This window comes from Mauremys reevesii, linkage group 11, assembly GCF_016161935.1.
Source record: "Mauremys reevesii isolate NIE-2019 linkage group 11, ASM1616193v1, whole genome shotgun sequence".
Taxonomy (NCBI): Eukaryota; Metazoa; Chordata; order Testudines; family Geoemydidae; genus Mauremys; species Mauremys reevesii.
The window spans coordinates 76,968,183-76,986,007 of NC_052633.1; the positions used below are offsets into that span (position 1 = coordinate 76,968,183).

At 51.4% G+C, this 17,825-nt stretch overlaps 1 protein-coding gene across 2 annotated transcripts in view; it reads left to right on the top strand.

The window, feature by feature from the left end:
* Positions 1 to 17,825, top strand: part of LOC120374953 (unconventional myosin-X-like) — a 220,960-nt gene that overhangs the window by 164,850 nt on the left and 38,285 nt on the right. For both annotated transcript variants that reach the window (XM_039495411.1, XM_039495412.1), the window contains 4 exons: positions 8,938 to 9,095; positions 10,268 to 10,391; positions 12,607 to 12,904; positions 16,986 to 17,193. In XM_039495411.1, the coding sequence (XP_039351345.1) occupies positions 8,938 to 9,095; positions 10,268 to 10,391; positions 12,607 to 12,904; positions 16,986 to 17,193 (788 nt within the window). The remainder of the gene's footprint in view (positions 1 to 8,937; positions 9,096 to 10,267; positions 10,392 to 12,606; positions 12,905 to 16,985; positions 17,194 to 17,825) is intronic.

Here is a 17,825-nt window from a genome sequence, read left to right on the forward strand (position 1 = left end):
TTCCTGACACACGTCCCCTAGCTACCCCCTCCCTGCACCCTGAGCTACCCCCTGCCCGCACACAGCCCCTAGCCACCCCCTCCCTGCACCCTGAGCTACACCCTGCCCGCACACAGCCCCTAGCTACCCACTCCCTGCATCCTGAGCTACCCCTTGCCTGCACACAGCCCCTAGCGACCCCCTCCCTGCACCCTGAGCTACCCCCTGCCTGCACACAGCCCCTAGCGACCCCCTCCCTGCACCCTGAGCTACCCCCTGCCCGCACACAGCCCCTAGCTACCCCCTGCCTGCACCCTGAGCTATCCTCACACAGCCCCTAGCTACCCCCTCCCTGCACTCTGAGCTACCCCCTGTCTGCACACAGCCCCTAGCGACCCCTCCCTGCACCCTGAGCTACACCTGCCCCACACAGCCCCTAGCGACCCCCTGCCTGCCCCCTGAGCTACCCCTGCCCCACACAGCCCCTAGCGACCCCCTCCTGCACCCTGAGCTACCCCCTGCCTGCACACAGCCCCTAGCTACCTCCTGCCTGCACCCTGAGCTACCCCCTGCCTGCACACAGCCCCTAGCTACCCCCTGCCTGCACCCTGAGCTACCCCCTGCCCCCACACAGCCCCTAGCTACCCCCTGCCTGCACCCTGAGCTACACCGTAATCACACACAGCCCCTAGCTACCCTCTCCCTGCACTCTGAGCTAACTCCTGCCTGCACACAGCTCCTAGCTACACTCCTGCCAGCACTCTGAGCCACATCCCTGCCTGCACACAGTCCCTAGCTACCCCCTCCCTGTACCCTGAGCCACACTCCTTCCCGCACACAGCTCTTAGGTACACTCCTGCCTGCACTCTGAGCCACATCCCTGCCTGCACACAGCCCCGAGCTACCTGCTGCCTGCACCCTGAGCACTTTTCAAACCTTTTGGGCTGAGCCTATGCCTTTGAGTTATAATTTTTGGTTGTGCCCCCTTCCTAAACCAGACAAGCGGGTGGCCTACTAAGAGGAGTCAGGGTGCAGAGGTGGCACTCCCTCCCTGGGTCCAGCCGTGCGGAGCTGGCCCGAGGCGCCCCACCCCCACCCCCCTGGGCCCTGGAGTTTTTGTAGCATGTTGGCGGGGAGTCAGAAAGAAAAAGGTTGAGAACCCCGATCTAATGCATTTTCTCTAGTTGATGAGCAGAGATCCATCTTACAGACCTAAGCAGGTCCATCGGACCAGGACTTCTGCAGGGGAGGTTTAAAATCTCCCAGGGAGCCTGGTGGGATATGTACAGGGGGAAAGAACGTGGGCACCCCTTCCCTTATCACCCCTGCCCCCTATATTGGGACTGCCCCCCTGCAACATCCCCCAGCAGTGCTTTCTCTTGTGCCAGTAGAGCCAACAGCAGCACTGTGCGGAGCCCTGAGTACACCAGGGCTCAGGCAGGCCCACCAGAGGGAGCCCTTGGTGCACTGGTACCTCAGTATACACAGAGTTGGCACCTTGTAGTGCTGCTGTCTTCACTCCCTAGACCATCGACCAGCAGCACTGAATAGAGACCAGTCTATATGAGCACCGAGATCTTAGAACATAAAAACTGGGCTCTACCTCTCACTCCAGCCCCCATCTCTTTATCCCCTGGTCTTCTCAAAAGTCTGATTTCTCTCTTGTGGCCCTCTGCTATCCACTTCACCTCTCTGGCACTGCAGGGTCTCTGTGATGAGTAGATCTTGTGAGTGAAGGAGGCAGGCTGGGCAGCTGTGATATTTGGGATGGCATGGTGGAGAGATGGTGGTCTAGGTGTCATGTGCCAGAGGGAGAGCCCTGTGCACCATTCTCTTAGCACTTGGGGCAAACTAGTCTCTGCACCAGAGCAGTTTTCTTGGCTTTTCCTTGTAGGGGTAAAATAGGTTTTGATGGATAGAGGAATACTTCTTTTTAACGTTTAAGAATAAATTTTAGTGATGAGACTGAATCAGTGTGTGAAGCTTGGCGTTCTTCGAGTGCTTCCTCATGTCCATTCCATATTATGTGTGTGTGCTTTCCACATGCATAGGTGCCAGAAGTTTTTCCCTTGGCAGTATCCATAGGGGACCAGCTCTGGCGTCCCCTGGAGTGGTGCCCACATGGTGTGGCATAAGGGCCACCGCCATCTCCCCCAACCTTCAGTTCCTTTTTGGGACAGTGCTGGAACATCTGCAGCTTCAGCTAATGTTCTTTCATTCTCTGCTCTTGCGAACTTTGAAAATCTGTAATATAATTGTATATAGTTAGTAGTGTCTTAGTTACCCTTAGTAGTAGTTCTCAACTCTTCGTTGGTCCCGAACGGGACTCGGCCGGGGGACGGGGCATACCCCGGTCCCCAGGCTTTAAGCTCTGCGATCACTGCAAACAGCCTATGCCCATCAGAAATCCACATACCAGCTGCCTACAGTGCTTAGGTTAAGTCCTTTAAACCTAGGACAAAGAAGGAGCACAATATCCATCTGAAAGCACTCTGTAGGGAGTCAGCACTCGCTCCGGCACCGGAAAAGCTGTCCAACTCCGCACTGAGCACTGCGGCCTCCATGCACAGTGCTCTGCTGGCACCGTTCACGAGCTGGCACTGGTCCCTTCTACGGCTCCAGTCAAGAAGCCGAAAACACTGTGAGGGGAAGATCTCCTATCTCCTGTAAGGGAAAGGAGAGGGCTGGGGGTGAGCCACAACCCCTGCTGGGCAGCTCAATGCCTCCGCAGCTCAGGTCGAGCGGTGCAGCCCATCCCATGCTTTGCCTGTGACTCTGGATAGCGGTGCAGGCCTTGGCCAGCTTCAGGTGCCATCGATGCCCAAAGCCCTTCTAGTAGCTCAGGAGACCCTGGTGCTCCCGTTGCCACCCACACCGACTCCAGCAGTACCTCAGTCTTGGGGAAAACCCGTGCTGGGACCTATGCGTGTGTCCTCGCTGCAGCAGCACCATTCTCCATCGAGGGGGATGTCCCGCCATCGCATCATACCTCACTGGTAGATTGGCATAGACCCTCTGAGGCATATGCCACCCAGCAAGAACTCCCAGACTGGCCCCGACTGTCGCTAAGGGCCCCATACTGATCACGGGACCGATCAAGGGTCTGAGATCGCAGATCACCAGGCTGTCATCGCCCGTTTCCCAAGTAGTAAGTCGCTCTGCTCAGGAAGATGTGACCGGCCTGTATTAGCTCCCGGTACCGTTTGTGTAGCATGAGGCGTGGATCGCCGGGTGTCCGACACAGATCTGCGGAACACCATCGGTCCCCAAGATCCCAACCAAGACACCTGTCTCACTTGGACAAGTCGGCATCAGGTCATAGTGACCAGCACTGGTCAGACAAGAGCCACCATGCTGCCCGATCCTGGTCGCCCGGTACCAACCGCTCTGTTTATACCTCCAGTACGAAGTGAGGTTCCCTACATCATCAGTACCAAAGCCTGTTCCATGGCCTCAGGTGCAGTGGCTGGCACCATGCTACCCATGGAGCCCTTGGGGGTTCACCCAACCCTCCCAGGTTGCCAGGTTGGCATCAGGATCCTCAGAGAAGCCAGCGGCCTCGGTATCCCATCCCCCTCTGGTGCTTGAGGCTTCAGGGAATAAGACCCCATAGGTCCAGGAGGACTCAGGGAGCAAGCTGCTGGACCACCAATGGAAGTGGAGGTTCCCACGGCACCAGCATCATCCTCATCGTTGCCAGACTAAGCTATCACGGGGCCCCCTCACCCAGTTCCTCAGGGTGACACCAAAGCGCACCAGGAGCTTTTGAAGAGGGTTTCTTCCAACCTGGGCCTTCAGGCAGAGAACTGGAAGAGCCCTTGGACTTCCTGTTTGATGTCTTTGGCTCCTGCCAGGGTGTCTCTAACCCTTCATGAAGGGGTTTCCAAAATCACTAATGCCTCGTGGCAGACCCCCTCTTCCCTGGCTCTAGCTCTAAGAGGGCCAAACGCAAGTACTTTGTGCCAACCAAGGGGCATGAGAACTTATACTCCCACCCTGCCCCCAATTCTCTTGTGGTAGAGGTGGTTAACCACAAAGAGAGGTAGGGACAACCCAGGGCCACCCCCAAAAATAAAGACTCGAGGAGGCTGGATCTCTTTGGAAGTAAGATTTATTCGTCTTCCAGCCTTCAGCTGAGAGTGGCCAGCCACCAAGCCCTCCTTAGCCGATATGACTTTAATATGTGGCAAGCCATGGCCAAGTTCAAAGGGTTGCTCCCTGAGGCTTCCCAGAAGGTGTTCCGGGCAGTCCTCAATGAGGGCACGACCGCGGCCAGGGCAGCCCTCCAGGCGGCATCAAACACGGATGCTGCTGCTGCCCCACCATGGCTTCCGCTATCTCCATGCGGAGAGCATCTTGGCTGCTCCTCTCTGGGTTGTCCTCTGAGGCTCAGCAGTCTATGCAGGACTTGCCCTTCAATGGCCAAGCCCTATTTGTGGAGCAAACAGACAGCAAGTTGCAAGGACTCCCGCACCACCCTGAAAACTCTGGGTCTTTATGTCCCAGCCCCGGCCTGTAGGCGGTTCAAGTCACAGCAACCTCAGGGCCAGGGGAGCCAGCCTCGGCAGGACCAGCCCCACAAACGGGCCAAGGGCTACAAGCTCCATCTGAGCCACCCGCCCCCACCCTCTGCCCAGTTGGGCTCAACCCATACCAAGAAAGGGGCCAAATGGTCATTTGGAGGGTGCGCCCGAGGGCGACCTACCAGACTATTCCCCGGATCCATCTGTCCCACTGTTCTCCAACCGCCTTTCCCTTTTCCTCCCTGCTTGGACCACTATAACCTCCAACCTATGACTTCTCAGCACAGTGGAGCAGGGTTATACCCTCCAGTTCCTTTCTACCACCCCCCCTTCCCACCTGCCTTCCTCAGCCCTCTTTAGAGACCCCTCTCACGAGAGTCTCCTTATGCAGGAGGTAAAGAGGTTGCTACAGCTGGGTGTGGTGGAAGAAGTTCCTCTTGAGTACAGGAACAAGGAGTTCTATTCCCAGTAGTTTTAATCCCAAAGTCAAAGGGCGGTCTATGGCCCATCCTGGACCTGCGAGACCTCAACGAGTACCTAAAGAAGGTAAAGTTCCGCATGGTCTCCCTGGCTTCTATCTCTCCCTGGATCTGGGAGACTTGACTTGAAGGACTCATATTTCCAAATAGCGATCTTTCAAAGGCACAGACGCTTCCTCCAGTTTACGGTGCAGCCCCACCACTACCAGTTTGTGGTTCTCCTGTTTGGCCTGGCAACAGCACTGAGAATGTTTACCAAGTGCATGTTGGTAGTGGCTGCTTACCTCAGGCGTCAGGGTATCCAGATCTACCTGTACCTTGACAACTGGCTTGTCAAGGGCAGCTCCAGTTCTTGATGTCGCAGTGCTCCAAGCCATGTGCCGCTCTCTGGGCCTACTGGTAAATGACAAAAAGTGGAATTTAGTGCTGGTGCAGAGGATAGAGGTCATTGGAGCGGTCCTCGACGCGACCTGCACCAGGGCGTTCCTGCTGCTGGAAAGGTTCCACACGTTAATGAAGGGGGGCTTGGCTTTTTAGTTAGAAAGTACCAGGGCTTTCCATAAATCAACTCAATTCTTCATCACTACAGCAGATAGGATGAAGGGTCTTCCGGTGTCCTCCAAGAGGATTTCTAATTGGATTACCTTGTGCATAAGGACCTGTTACGACCTGGTGGGGGTTCCGGTGCCGCTGATTGTCAGAGCTTACTCAACGAGATCACAGGTATCTTCGACGGCCTCCCTGGCGCACATCTCTATCTAGGACAGGCCTGCACAACATACTGCCCGCGGAGCCTCACTGTGCGGCCCGCCGGGGGATTCTAAATCCCCCCCCCACGGCGCTCTGTGGGCAGTCCAGAGCCCTTTGAATCCCAGCCACAGCCAGGAATCAAAGGGCTCTGCGCTGCCTGCTGCGGCGGGGAGCCCAGAGCTCTTTAAATCCCAGCCGCCGCCGGGAATCAGAGGGCTCTGGGCTGCCTGCAGCCATGGGGAGCCCAGAGCCCTTTAAATCCCAGCCGCGGCGGGGAATCAGAGGGCTCTGGGCTGCCTGCAGCCATGGGGAGCCCAGAGCTCTTTAAATCCCAGCCACGGCTGGGAATCAGAGGGCTATAGGCTGCCGGCGGCCATGGGGAGCCCAGAGCCTTTTAAATCCCAGCTGCGGCCGGGAATCAGAGGGATCTGGGCTGCCGGCAGCTGCGGGGAGCCCAGATCCTTTTAAATCCCAGCCGCGGCCGGGAATCAGAGGGCTTTGCACTGCCCGCAGGGGCAGGGAGCCCAGAGCCCTTTGAATCCCAGCCCCTGGCCGCTGATTGCCCCCTCCCCAGACCCCTGCCCCAACTGCCCCTTGGAACCCCAGCCCCTATCTAAGCCTCCCTTCTCCTTGTCCCCAACTGCCCCCTCCTGAGACCCCACCCAACTTTCCCCCAGGACCCCACCCCCTACCTGTCCTCTGATAAACCTCCTGGACTCCCATGCCTATCCAATTGCTGCCTGTCCCCTGACTGCCCCTCCGAACCTCTGCCCCATCCAACCCCCCCTGCTCCCTGTCTCTTGACTGCCCCCCAGAATCCCCTACCCCATCTCCAACCCCCAAACCGCTTACTGTGCCACTCAGACCAGCGTGTCTGGCTCCTGCAGCTCCAGACAGTTGCTGCCATGCTCCCCCATGGAGCCCACAGCCCTCTCCCACCCCCAGCACCTGCCTTCCAGATTTGAACACCTCAAAATTCAGGAGTGCTCAAGCTCAGTTTGGGCAGCTTTTACTTCATTTCTCCCAAATCAAATATACTGATCCACTGTAACTTACTGTAGAAAAAGTAGGATAAAATTGAGCAAAAAATGCTTATTAGGACTGGAATTGCTATTTTCAACAGCCATTGCCTTTTTGTTTGTTTGAAAGGAAGACAGTGATATTGCATTGGCAAATTCCCCATAGAAAGAAAGAGTGGAACAAAAGAATAATAAAGGCACCTCAACTTTTCCTCATTTATGGAGGACAGTCTTATAATATGCATCCAGATATCCTCCAATCACACAAGTTGAAAATTGTTCCACTTTACTGCAGCTCTGTAACCATATGGGAACCAATCCTGTCTGTGTTTTGTGCACATCCGAAATTCCAGCTGAATGACCCGCCCTGGGAGCGAGTTACTAGTGACCCAGGGCTGGGGCGGCAGGAGGTGTGTGTGGGGGCACTGGTGGGGGGGAGCCCAGGGCTGGGGCAGCAGCAGGGTGGAGGGAGGGCACTGGTGGGGAGGAAAGGGGGAAGCCCAGCGCTGGGGTGGCAGGGGGTGTGTGTGGGTGGGGGGAGAACCCAGGACTGGGGCAGCAGGAGGGTATGGGGGGAGCCCAGGGATGGGAAGGGGGACAGCCAAATTTTCTTTTGCTTGGGGCAGCAAAAAACCTAGAGCCGGCCCTGCCGGGTTCCCCCAGCCGCCGGAGCCCCGGGCCCTTTAATTTGACCCTGAGGGCTCCCAGCCACCTCTTTAGCTGGGAGCCCCTGGTTGATTTAAAATAAAATATCACCTCCCCACCCCCAACCTTCCTTTTTGGCCCACAGCTGTTTTGGTAGGGCGACTCTGGGGAAGGAGGGTTTGTTTCCGCAGGGCTGGGCGGCCCTGGGGCAGGGTGTTTCCTCGGGCTGGGAGGTTTCGGCCCTCAGCTGTTTTCTTTGGAGGAATGTGGCCCTCGCCGCTTTACGAGTTGTGCAGGCCTGATCTAGGACATCTGTAGAGCCACAACATAGTCCTCTGTCCACATGTTTACCACTCATTGTGCCATCACTTAGCAGACCAGGGACGACGATGCGTTCGGCAGAGCTGTGTTGCAAACTACACATCCGTGAACTCCTACCCACCTCCAGGGGTTCTGCTTTGGAGTCACCTAATATGGAATGGACATGAGCAAGCACTCAAAGAAGAAAAGACAGTTACCTTTTCTGTAACTGGTGTTCTTCGAGATGTGTTGCTCATGTCTATTCCATGACCCACCGTCCTTTGCCACTGTTGGAGTTTTCCGGCAACAAGGAACTGAGGGTGGGGGGAGCCAGCAGCGCCCCTTATACCGTGCCATGCAGGCACCACTCCAGGGGGTGCCGGAGGCTAGTCCCCTACAGATACTGCTGAGGGAAAAACTTCCGGCACTAGTGCATGTGGTGAACCCACACAGCTAATATGGAACAGACTTGAGCAACGCATCTCAAAGAACACCAGTTACAGAAAAGGTAACTGTTTTTTGTTTTTTTTTTGTTTTTTTTAGTGACTGGCTCTCCAGCCATAAGAGCACCAAACGTTTACAGTCTCAGGAAGACTTAACAGGTTTAAAATTCTAAAATGATTCCTCTGCAGAAATTAGTAAATCTTTGACAAAAAAATAGAGAGATACAGTTGTCTGGGAAGAGCAAAGGTGCTTAAAAATTGGAGACTAAATTCCAACCTTAACATGTGAAACCGAGGGCTCTGAGTCCTTCTTAAAGTGCAAACCTAAACACAGCCTTATCTGCGAGTGAGTAGAAACCCTCCATAAATAAGTACACTACTTAAACTGAGCTCCAATCATAGTGATAGCTCATACTTGCTACCTTCTGTTATGGCTTCCCCCACCTTTATGCCTTGTTAGAGCCAAAGGGTGAAGTGGGGTGGAGTCACCCTGCCATGAAACAATGTTTGTTTTGAGGGAGGTGGGAACCGGAATGCTCCACCATCACCTGCAGCAGATTGCGTTTGTGGGTCGGGAGGAATGGAGGTGGATCAAGACGTGGACTGGGATTCTCCCTTGAGACGTGGTTTCCTTGGGAAAAGCTCCTGTCCACACAGTCCATTTAAGCCAATTTCAACATGTCATTTGATAAGACTGTCACTTTTTCAGCAATGTATTTCTACGGCCACATGCTGCATGCACATGGAGTCAGAAAATTGCAGTCAAGTTCCATCTTCCTATACCTTTGTTTGCCCATAGGCTACTGGAACATCATAGTCCATGGTCGAAAGCACTCATACCGACTCTACACCAAGCTACTGAATGAAGCCATGCGCTGGGCCTCTGCCATCCAAGGAGTCATTGACAGCAAGGTTCCCATAGAAACACCCACACAGCAGCTTATTCGTGACATCAGGGTAGGTAACACTGAAGTCAAAGTTCAGGAGAATATTCCAGATCTGCAGCCAGGGGCGCTGGAAGCAACAGGGCCATGGCCACCTACTTTTTAACATGGGTGTCATTTGGGGGCCAAGGGGCTGCTTTGCCACCCCAGACTGGAAGCCTTGGGCAGGCACACAGCAGTGCCTGCAGGGGCTGCGCTTCGTGGTAGGGACCTTAGCTCCCCTTCACAATGAGGCCTGGTCCCTCTCTATCGCCCTGCCCCAGCTCCTCCTCTTCCCCCTAAAGCTGGTCAAGCCAGAAGCCAGAGCCAGGCCATGGTAAAAGCTGCCCAGGACTCTGGGTCACTGTGGGGAGCCCCAATCCCTCCACCTGCCCTTGTGGCCCCCTCACTTCTACCGAGGTTCCTGTGCTATTGTCTGCAGCTGACCTGATTCACTGTCACTATCTTAGGTATGTTAGGAGAGAAGACTGGTGTCTTAAAAGGACTGAGGGAAAACATTTGTAATTATACAGCTAAAATAATCAAATGTCATGCTTCAAGATATAAACTATTCTGCAGGAGTTCAGGCTAAGCCCACTGTGGGGTTTCACCAGGCACACATTGGAGTCCATACTAGGTGTGTGTAAATTCCCCTTATGCACAAATCAGAAACTTCCACGTCAGCCATCATGTGCAGATCCTGCAGACATCAACCTTGGGATCCCCATTCCTATTAGGCATGTGACTCCTGAGTGCACAAATGTCAGAGTCCCCAACCCAGGTATGTATGACTCCCCTGTGGTCAAACATCAGGAGTCCCCATCCCAGACACATCCTGATTCCTCATGCACATGTGACAGAATCCACAGAACTGAATCACATGTGAACCCCTTGTGCACATTAGGATTCAGACTTCCTCTGACAAGTGTGACTCCCAGCTATAAGATTTTGTGGACATGCTCGCTTGGGCACATACAAACCAGTATGTCCAGTTCCCCTCAGGCACTTGTGTGTCACAGTCTCAGGCTGGGGGAGGTGGTTTCAATTCTTATACAAATATTTACAGTACAAGTTAACTGAGCTGTTACCTAGTTATTTGGGCCCCGCATGGAACTCTGATGGGAGAAGCTCTTGTTTAAACCTGGCTATATGAAGAGTTCTGGGGAAAGACTGAGCAGGTTTGAGGAAATTTCTTCTGTCCTTCAGGAAAACAGTATGAACTTCGAAGCAGTGGAACAGACATATAGGAGGAACCCTATCCTGAGATACACTCAGCACCCTCTTCATTCCCCATTGCTGCCACTGCCCTATGGAGATGTCAGTATCAATAGTAAGTGCTTTTTCATTTTGCAGAGTCCCTGAAACCTCTTATCCCTCTGGGGTAGAGGAGAAGGTGCTATGTGAGTATTGCCCCAAGTACTGAATAATGCAGACCCTGAGCACCAGGGATGGCTCCAGGCACCAGCACACTAAGCGAGTGCCTGGGGCAGCAAGCCGCAGGGGGTGGCCTGCTGGTCGCTGTGAGAGCAGCAGGCAGGCAGCTTTCGGCGGCGTGCCTGCGGGAGGTCTGCCGGTGCCGCGGTATTGGCGACAATTCGGCGGTGGGTATGCCAAAGGTGTGGGACCGGTGGACCTCCCGCGGGCATGCCACCAAATCCATGTTACCAGCAGACCTCCCGCAGGCGCGCCGCCGAAAGCCGCCTCACTGCCATGCTTGGGGTGTCAAAATACATAGAGCCGCCCCTGCGATAGTCTGAGCTCTCCAGTACGTTGATAGCATTCACAGGCTCCCTGTTCCCATGGTGCAAAATGGGATGGAGCCTGACCCTCTGTCCCCTTTGGGACTATTATGCACACCTGGGTTGGCAGAGGGACCAGCCCCTTCTGTCCCCAGACCTTGCTATGAATCCGCCTCTCTCCTGTGCGTAGCCTTGAGACAATCTGCCACAAACACTTTTCCTCTTTGAGTACAAGGTCTGGGATGACAGAGGAAATTGGCCCAATGCAAACTGTGTTCAGTGCTGTGACTACTCTGTGAACATGAACTTGACCCCAGTGTACAGATGTAGAGTTTGCTACTCCTCTTCCACCTGTTAAATGTACACCTCAAAGGGATTGCATCAGCTTAGGAAACGTACTCTGAACATTTCTTACCTACTTTTGTTACCAGAAATCATTAATAACAGAGATTAGACCCCCCCCCACCGCCCCCCACACACTTTTTCTCATATTTCAGTGTGTTTGCTTTGTACATTGGCAGCATTTTCTTAGTACAGTCAGTATCCCTATCTCCACTGGATAAGGGAGTGTATGTGCCCTACCCCTATTTGGATCAGGAAGGGATTAAACGCCTTCACTGGGCTGAGAGTTGTCTCCTAAAGGTTGCTGGAGCAGCCAGGCCTAGGCAGAGGAGCTCACTGCTCTGGCTTGTTAGAATGCTAGGAGGTGGAGCCAGCAGCTGTGCCTCTTAATTGGGAAACCATAAGAGTCAGAGGCCCGGGAGAGAGGAATCCTCTGATTTCTTCCAAACTAGGGGCTCATCTTCACATACAGCTTCTCCTGTTGGCATAGTTAATCCACTTCCCCAAAAGGCGGTAGCTGTGTCAGCGGGAGAAGCTCTCCCACCAGCATAGCACTGTCTACGTCGGGGGTTAGGTCTGTATAACTGTCGCTCAGTGTGTGGATTTTCCACATCCCTGAGCGATGTAGTTATACCAATATAGGTATGTGGTATGGACCTGGCCTGAGTACATGCCTAAACCAAGCCTGGGAAGGGAGAAAGAAAGAAACTGTGAAATTAATTGCTTGTCTCCTACTGAGGAGGACCACAATAGTTCCCAGGACCTAGAAGCCCAGTATAAACTGTTTCTTTCGGGTTTCGTTGGTTTGGACTGTGCGGAAAGAAGCCGCCCTAGGTTTGGACCCTTGGGTAATGGAAGCTGTCATGGGACTTTTATTTCCCTCTGGGCAAGGCAGCAGGAAGCTGTGACAGGAACGTTTTTCTTTTCTTTTAGGGATCAAATGTAAGGGGATAATGACCCCAAGCCCCAGAGCAAGTTACAACCTGTACATCTGATCCATTGTTTCCCTTGTCATTTGTGTGGGTCCCTCACAAAAACAGGGGAGACTTAAACGTTCTGAAAAGATGAAAACAGGATTGCAAAAATTGTCAGGGGCCTCAGGACACCAGGACAGTGCCTCAAACTGCTTTGAATTCATTTTTTGAAATTGACTAGATTTCAAATTGAAAATGTCCTTTTAAGGGTACTACTCTTTGTTTTTATGTATAGCTAAAAATATGCATGATTTGCAATGTGGACAAGCTTAATTTTTTAATTTACTGATTGGACAGTGGTGTAGTTTTACATTTAAAGAAGGCGCTTTCCTGGGATCAGGAGATGACCAGTAATGCTTGTTCTCATGTTGCCATTCTACCGTTTCATGGTCAGGCACAGTCCACAAACTGGTACGCTGTGTGCTTGGCAAGCAGGGGCTCAGGGAAATGCTGAACTCCTGTCTGCTTTGTTTCTGTGATCCCACTACAGTGCAGCAAGAGAAGGGCTACAGCAGCCTGCAGGATGAAGCCATCAAGATTTTTAACTCCCTGCAGGAGATTGAGACAGTGTCTGATCCCATTCCCATTATCCAAGGCATTCTGCAGACCTGCCATGACCTAAAGCCCCTTCGTGATGAAGTGTATTGTCAACTAATCAAACAAACTAACCACATCCCACAGCCCAACAGTTCTGGAAACCTTCACCACTGGCAGCTGATGGCCTGCATGAGCTGCACTTTCCTTCCCAGTAGAGGGATCCTCCGCTATCTCAAGTTCCACCTCAGAAGGTAAGAGCCACTTTGCAGATACTTGCCACTTCTTTCACTAATTCCATCATCTTCAACTTGGGACCTAGAAACCTAGCTAGCCTCTCTTTCCTCCATGGCCAGCTCCTGCTACCTCCTGTATTCTAGTGTTCATCTGCTTCTCCCACTCCACTGGTTCCTATGGCATTGCAACCTTTATCCTGCACACCTAGATCCTGCTACCTGTTGCTTTACAGCATTCAGCCTCCTTGCCCCCTGCTTGCCTTGTCACAATAGAAAATAGTATAATTAAGTTATGACTATATTCTGCTTTAACTTTCTGTTTTCATTCATTAAAGTCATTGGAGCCAGGGGACTGGGTCTCCCACCCAGGTGGGTGGTAATAAAGGTAAAAATAGGTAATAATTGGAGATATACCAATCTCCTAGAACTGGAAGGGACCTTGAAAGGTCATTGAGTCCAGCCCCCTGCCTTCACTAGCAGGACCAATTTTTTGCTCCAGATCCCAAAGTGGCCTCCTCAAGGATTGAACTCACAACCCTGTGTTTAGCAGGCCAATGCTCAAACCACTGAGCTATCCCTCCCTTGTCACGCTGTCTGGAGTGGCTCATGCCAGCCAGTAACAAGTGTGAACTCCTGAATCACTACAGCACTCGTACTTTGGAGTCACAGACAGTCCCCATAAACTCTCCAGTCTATCGTGCCATCCAGACAAACTAGATTTATTGGTAAATGGTCACTTACAGCAAAAATCACACACAATTATTTCAAATTTGGTGACAATATATACCGCCAGACCAGTGATACCGCTATGGGCACCCGCATGGCCCCATAATATGCCAACATTTTTATGGCTGACCTGGAACAATGCTTCCTCAGCTCTCGTCCAGTCATGCCCCTTCTCTACCTACGCTACATTGATGACATCTTCATCATTTGAACCCATGGGAAGGAGACTAGAAGAATTCCACCATGATTTCAACAGCTTCCACCCCACCATCAACCTCAGCTTGGACCAATCTACAAGGGAGGTCCACTTCCTAGACACCACAGTACAAATAAGTGACGGTCACGTTAACACCACCCTATACGGAAAACCCACCAACCGCTATGCCTACCTTCATGCCTCCAGCTTCCATCCCAGACACATCACACGATCCATTGTCTACAGCCAAGTGCTGAGATACAACTGCATTTGCCCCAACCTCTCAGACAGAGATCAACACCTACAAGATCTTCACCAAGCATTCTCAAAACTACGATACCCACACGAGGAAATAAGGAAACAAATCAACAGAGCCAGATGTGTACCCAGAAACCTCCTGCTGCAAGACAAGCCCAAGCAAGAAACCAACAGAACTCCACTGGCCATCATCTGCAGTCCTCAGCTTAAACCTCTCCAATGCATCATCAGTGATCTACAACCCATCCTGGACAATGATCCCTCGTTTTCACAGACCTTGGGCAGGTTTGAGGAAATTTCGTCTGTCTTTCAGGAAATCAGCATGAACTTCGAAGGCCAGTCCTCACTCACAGACAACCCGCCAACCTTAAGCATATTCTCACCAGCAACCACACACCACTCCATAGCAACTCTAACTCAGGAACCAATCCATGCAACAAACCTCGATGCCAACTCTGTCCACATATCTACACCAGCAACACCATCACAGGACCTAACCAGATCAGCTACAACATCACCGGTTCATTCACCTGCACATCCACCAATGTTATATACGCCATCATGTGCCAACAGTGCCCCTCTGCTATGTACATTGGCCAAACTGGACAGTCCCTATGTAAAAGGATAAATGAACACACGTCAGATATTAGGAATGGCAATATACATAAACCTGTAGGATTTTCCTGGCCACACAATAGCAGATTTTAAGGTAGCCATCCTACAGCAAAAAAACTTCAGGACCAGACTTCAAAGAGAAACTGCTGCACTTCAGTTCATTTGCAAATTTGACGCCATCAGCTCAGGATTAAACAAAGACTGTGAATGACTAGCCAACTACAAAAGCAGTTTCTCCTCCCTTGGTGTTCAAACCTCAACTGCTAGAAGAGGGCCCAATCCTCCCTGATTGAAATAACCTTGTTATCTCCGGACTGATTCTGGCCTGCATATATATACCTGCCTCTGGAAATTTCCATTACATGCATCTGACAAAGTGGGTATTCACCCACGAAAGCTTATGCTCCAATACATCTGTTAGTCTATAAGGTGCCACAGGACTCTTTGTTGCTTTTTACCGTATTTTAGTTGCTTCCAGTCCCAAGAGATGAGGCACTTTCCCAGATCAATTGGTACCCTAGATCTTACATGAAGACAACGCCTGTAGCCAATCCCATAATACACTACCTAAAGCAGGGGTCCCCAACGCGGTGCCTAAATTCGCCCGCGTCCTGGCTGGCAGCATTTTGGTGGCAACGCCTCTCGATGACGCTGCTTGCTGCCGACAAGTGACGTCATCGAAAGGCGTCACCACTGAAATGCCGCAGAAATTCGGTGGCATTTCGGCGGATGCTCGACCACTGCCACGGTCCTTCGTCTGGTGCCCGCCAGATGAAAAGGTTGGGGACCACTGACCTAAAGGTTTATTAACTAGGAAAAATAAATGAGAGTTACTTATAGGTTAAAGCAAGCAAACATATAGACACAACTGAGTTATCATCTAAATCCTAAGGGTGACGTATTTATAGAGATCTATCAGTTCAAAGTGTCTTTCAGGGTGGATCCAGGAGATAACTCCTGGGGATTTCTGGCTTCAGTTTGGTGTCTCTAGCCCTGTGAGAGTTCAAACAGCAAAGAGATGAAAAATCTTCACATCAGTTATTTTTATTTCCCTTTTCTAGTATTCAGAGTGATGGGACCAGACCTTCTTCATGGGTGGATGGGGCAATTAATAAAGCTTTTGTCTTATAATTGTCCGCTTAAATGTTGATAGCCCTCCTGGATGGATGGGGGATGGGATGACAATTCCCGTACCTGGGTTCACAAATTCAGAGCAAACATTTTCAAAGTTATAAAGCAAAACTTATACATTTTCTTATAGCATGGAATACAGACATTATAAGTGAGGTTAATGCAGGCAGCAACTTACAAGCATTCCATAGAGTCTAAACACTAGATTCTTATAAAACTAATACCTATTTTGAGCAGACTAACATACAGTTGAACTGATCTGGTCTCCAGCTATGAGTATGTCCATTCTTACCTAATGCCTGCAGTCGTGCCAAGAGCTGGCACCTGGCCTGCCAGCATCACAGCCCTAACCACTGGACTATTCTCTCTCTCTTTCTTGCTCTCTCTCTCTGTCCCCATGACTCAAAAAAATTATATACAGCTTCAGTAAGAGAGACTGGGGGAATCCCACATCAGAATATCCCCTAGCCGACTGGTTAGAGCACTCTCCTGAAAGATAAGGGAGACCCCTGTTCAAATCCTTTCTCCCCCTCTTCCTGAGGGGGAGAATAGAATCTGTCTTTCCCCATCCCAGATTAAGTAAAAGTTGTAAGGGGAGTACCACATCCTACTCTTCTGGACATTTTATGTGGAGTAAGGCTATTACCTAAGTCATTCTCACAGGAAACAACGTAGGCACCTAAGCTGCCTGACTCCAGGGGTGGGGCTCCTGACTGTGGATCACAAACAGAGGAAGGAGCCTTGCTGCAGTCTGGACTTAGGTGCCTAATTCACTGAGGGCGTGGGTCTTAGGACACGCCCCCTCATAGGTATCTCCCATTGGCTAACTTAAGCAGCTCCCTGCCTAGCATACTGTTTTTGTGGATCCCGTTCTCAGGCACCTCTCTCTCCCCATTTATTGTATGGGGAGCATAGGCGCCTAACTCAGGCTTTGTGGATCCCATTGTTGTTCCTTGAATTTTCTAGGCACTGAAAAGTTAAACATTGTGACACTGAGCATTGCAATGCCTAAGTCCCTTGGTGCATCCGGGCCTTTTTTCGTATGGCTGTACTTGGCAACACATTTCTGTGGGATGCTGTGCTTATGGTACTCCATGCTATGTAGAAATATACCTGCACTTGGACATGTTCTGTTCATCATGTAACAGCTTTTCTGCTTTTCTTTACAATTAGAGTAAGAGACCTCTTCCCAGGCACAGAAATAGACAGGTATGCCCAGTTCATCAGTGATTCCCTGAAGAGAACCAAGACCAGGGAGTTTGTGCCCTCCCAGGAGGAAATACTGGCTCTCATCACTCGTGAAGAAATGACCACAACTGTGTACTGCCATGGCGGTGGCTCCTGTAAAATCACCATCAACTCCCACACCAGTGCAGGAGAGGTAATAGCATAGGTAGTATTAATGGGCACAGGGATGTAATAGGATGGGTGATGGTAGTGGGTGCAGGGATGTCTGAGATTGTCTGCATAATAAGCTTTTTGAGAGGGAGTCCTTGCTGCCACTCAACCCCAGTTCTCAACTGCTACGGTGATGAGGGACATAAAGAACCTACAGAGAGAGAACTGTTGTTTGAATGTTCAGAAACACTGTTTGGAAGTTCCTAACCACTGGAACAAACTCCCAAGGAAAGTGGTGGATTCTCCATCTCTTGATGGCTTCAGATCCAGACTGGATGTCTCTCTGGAAGTTGTGCTTTAGTCAAACTCAAGTTACTGGGCTCAATGGAGAGGTAACTGGGTGAAATTCTCAGGCCTTTGATATACAGGAAGTCAGACTAGATAATGTAATGGTTCCTTCAGGCCTTAAATCTATGAATCTACGAAAAGAAATAATTTAACAGAATCCTGCTTGCCACTTCTGAGATGAGACCTTTGGGCTCTTACTGGGTGATGCAACCCTGACATTCTCCTGCACGTAGTTAGATGGATTTGGAGCTCTAATGGGAGGAAGTGGCTTTGGGGATCCCTCTTCCTATTTTAAACGCTGACTTCTGTGTGAGTGATAATACCCAG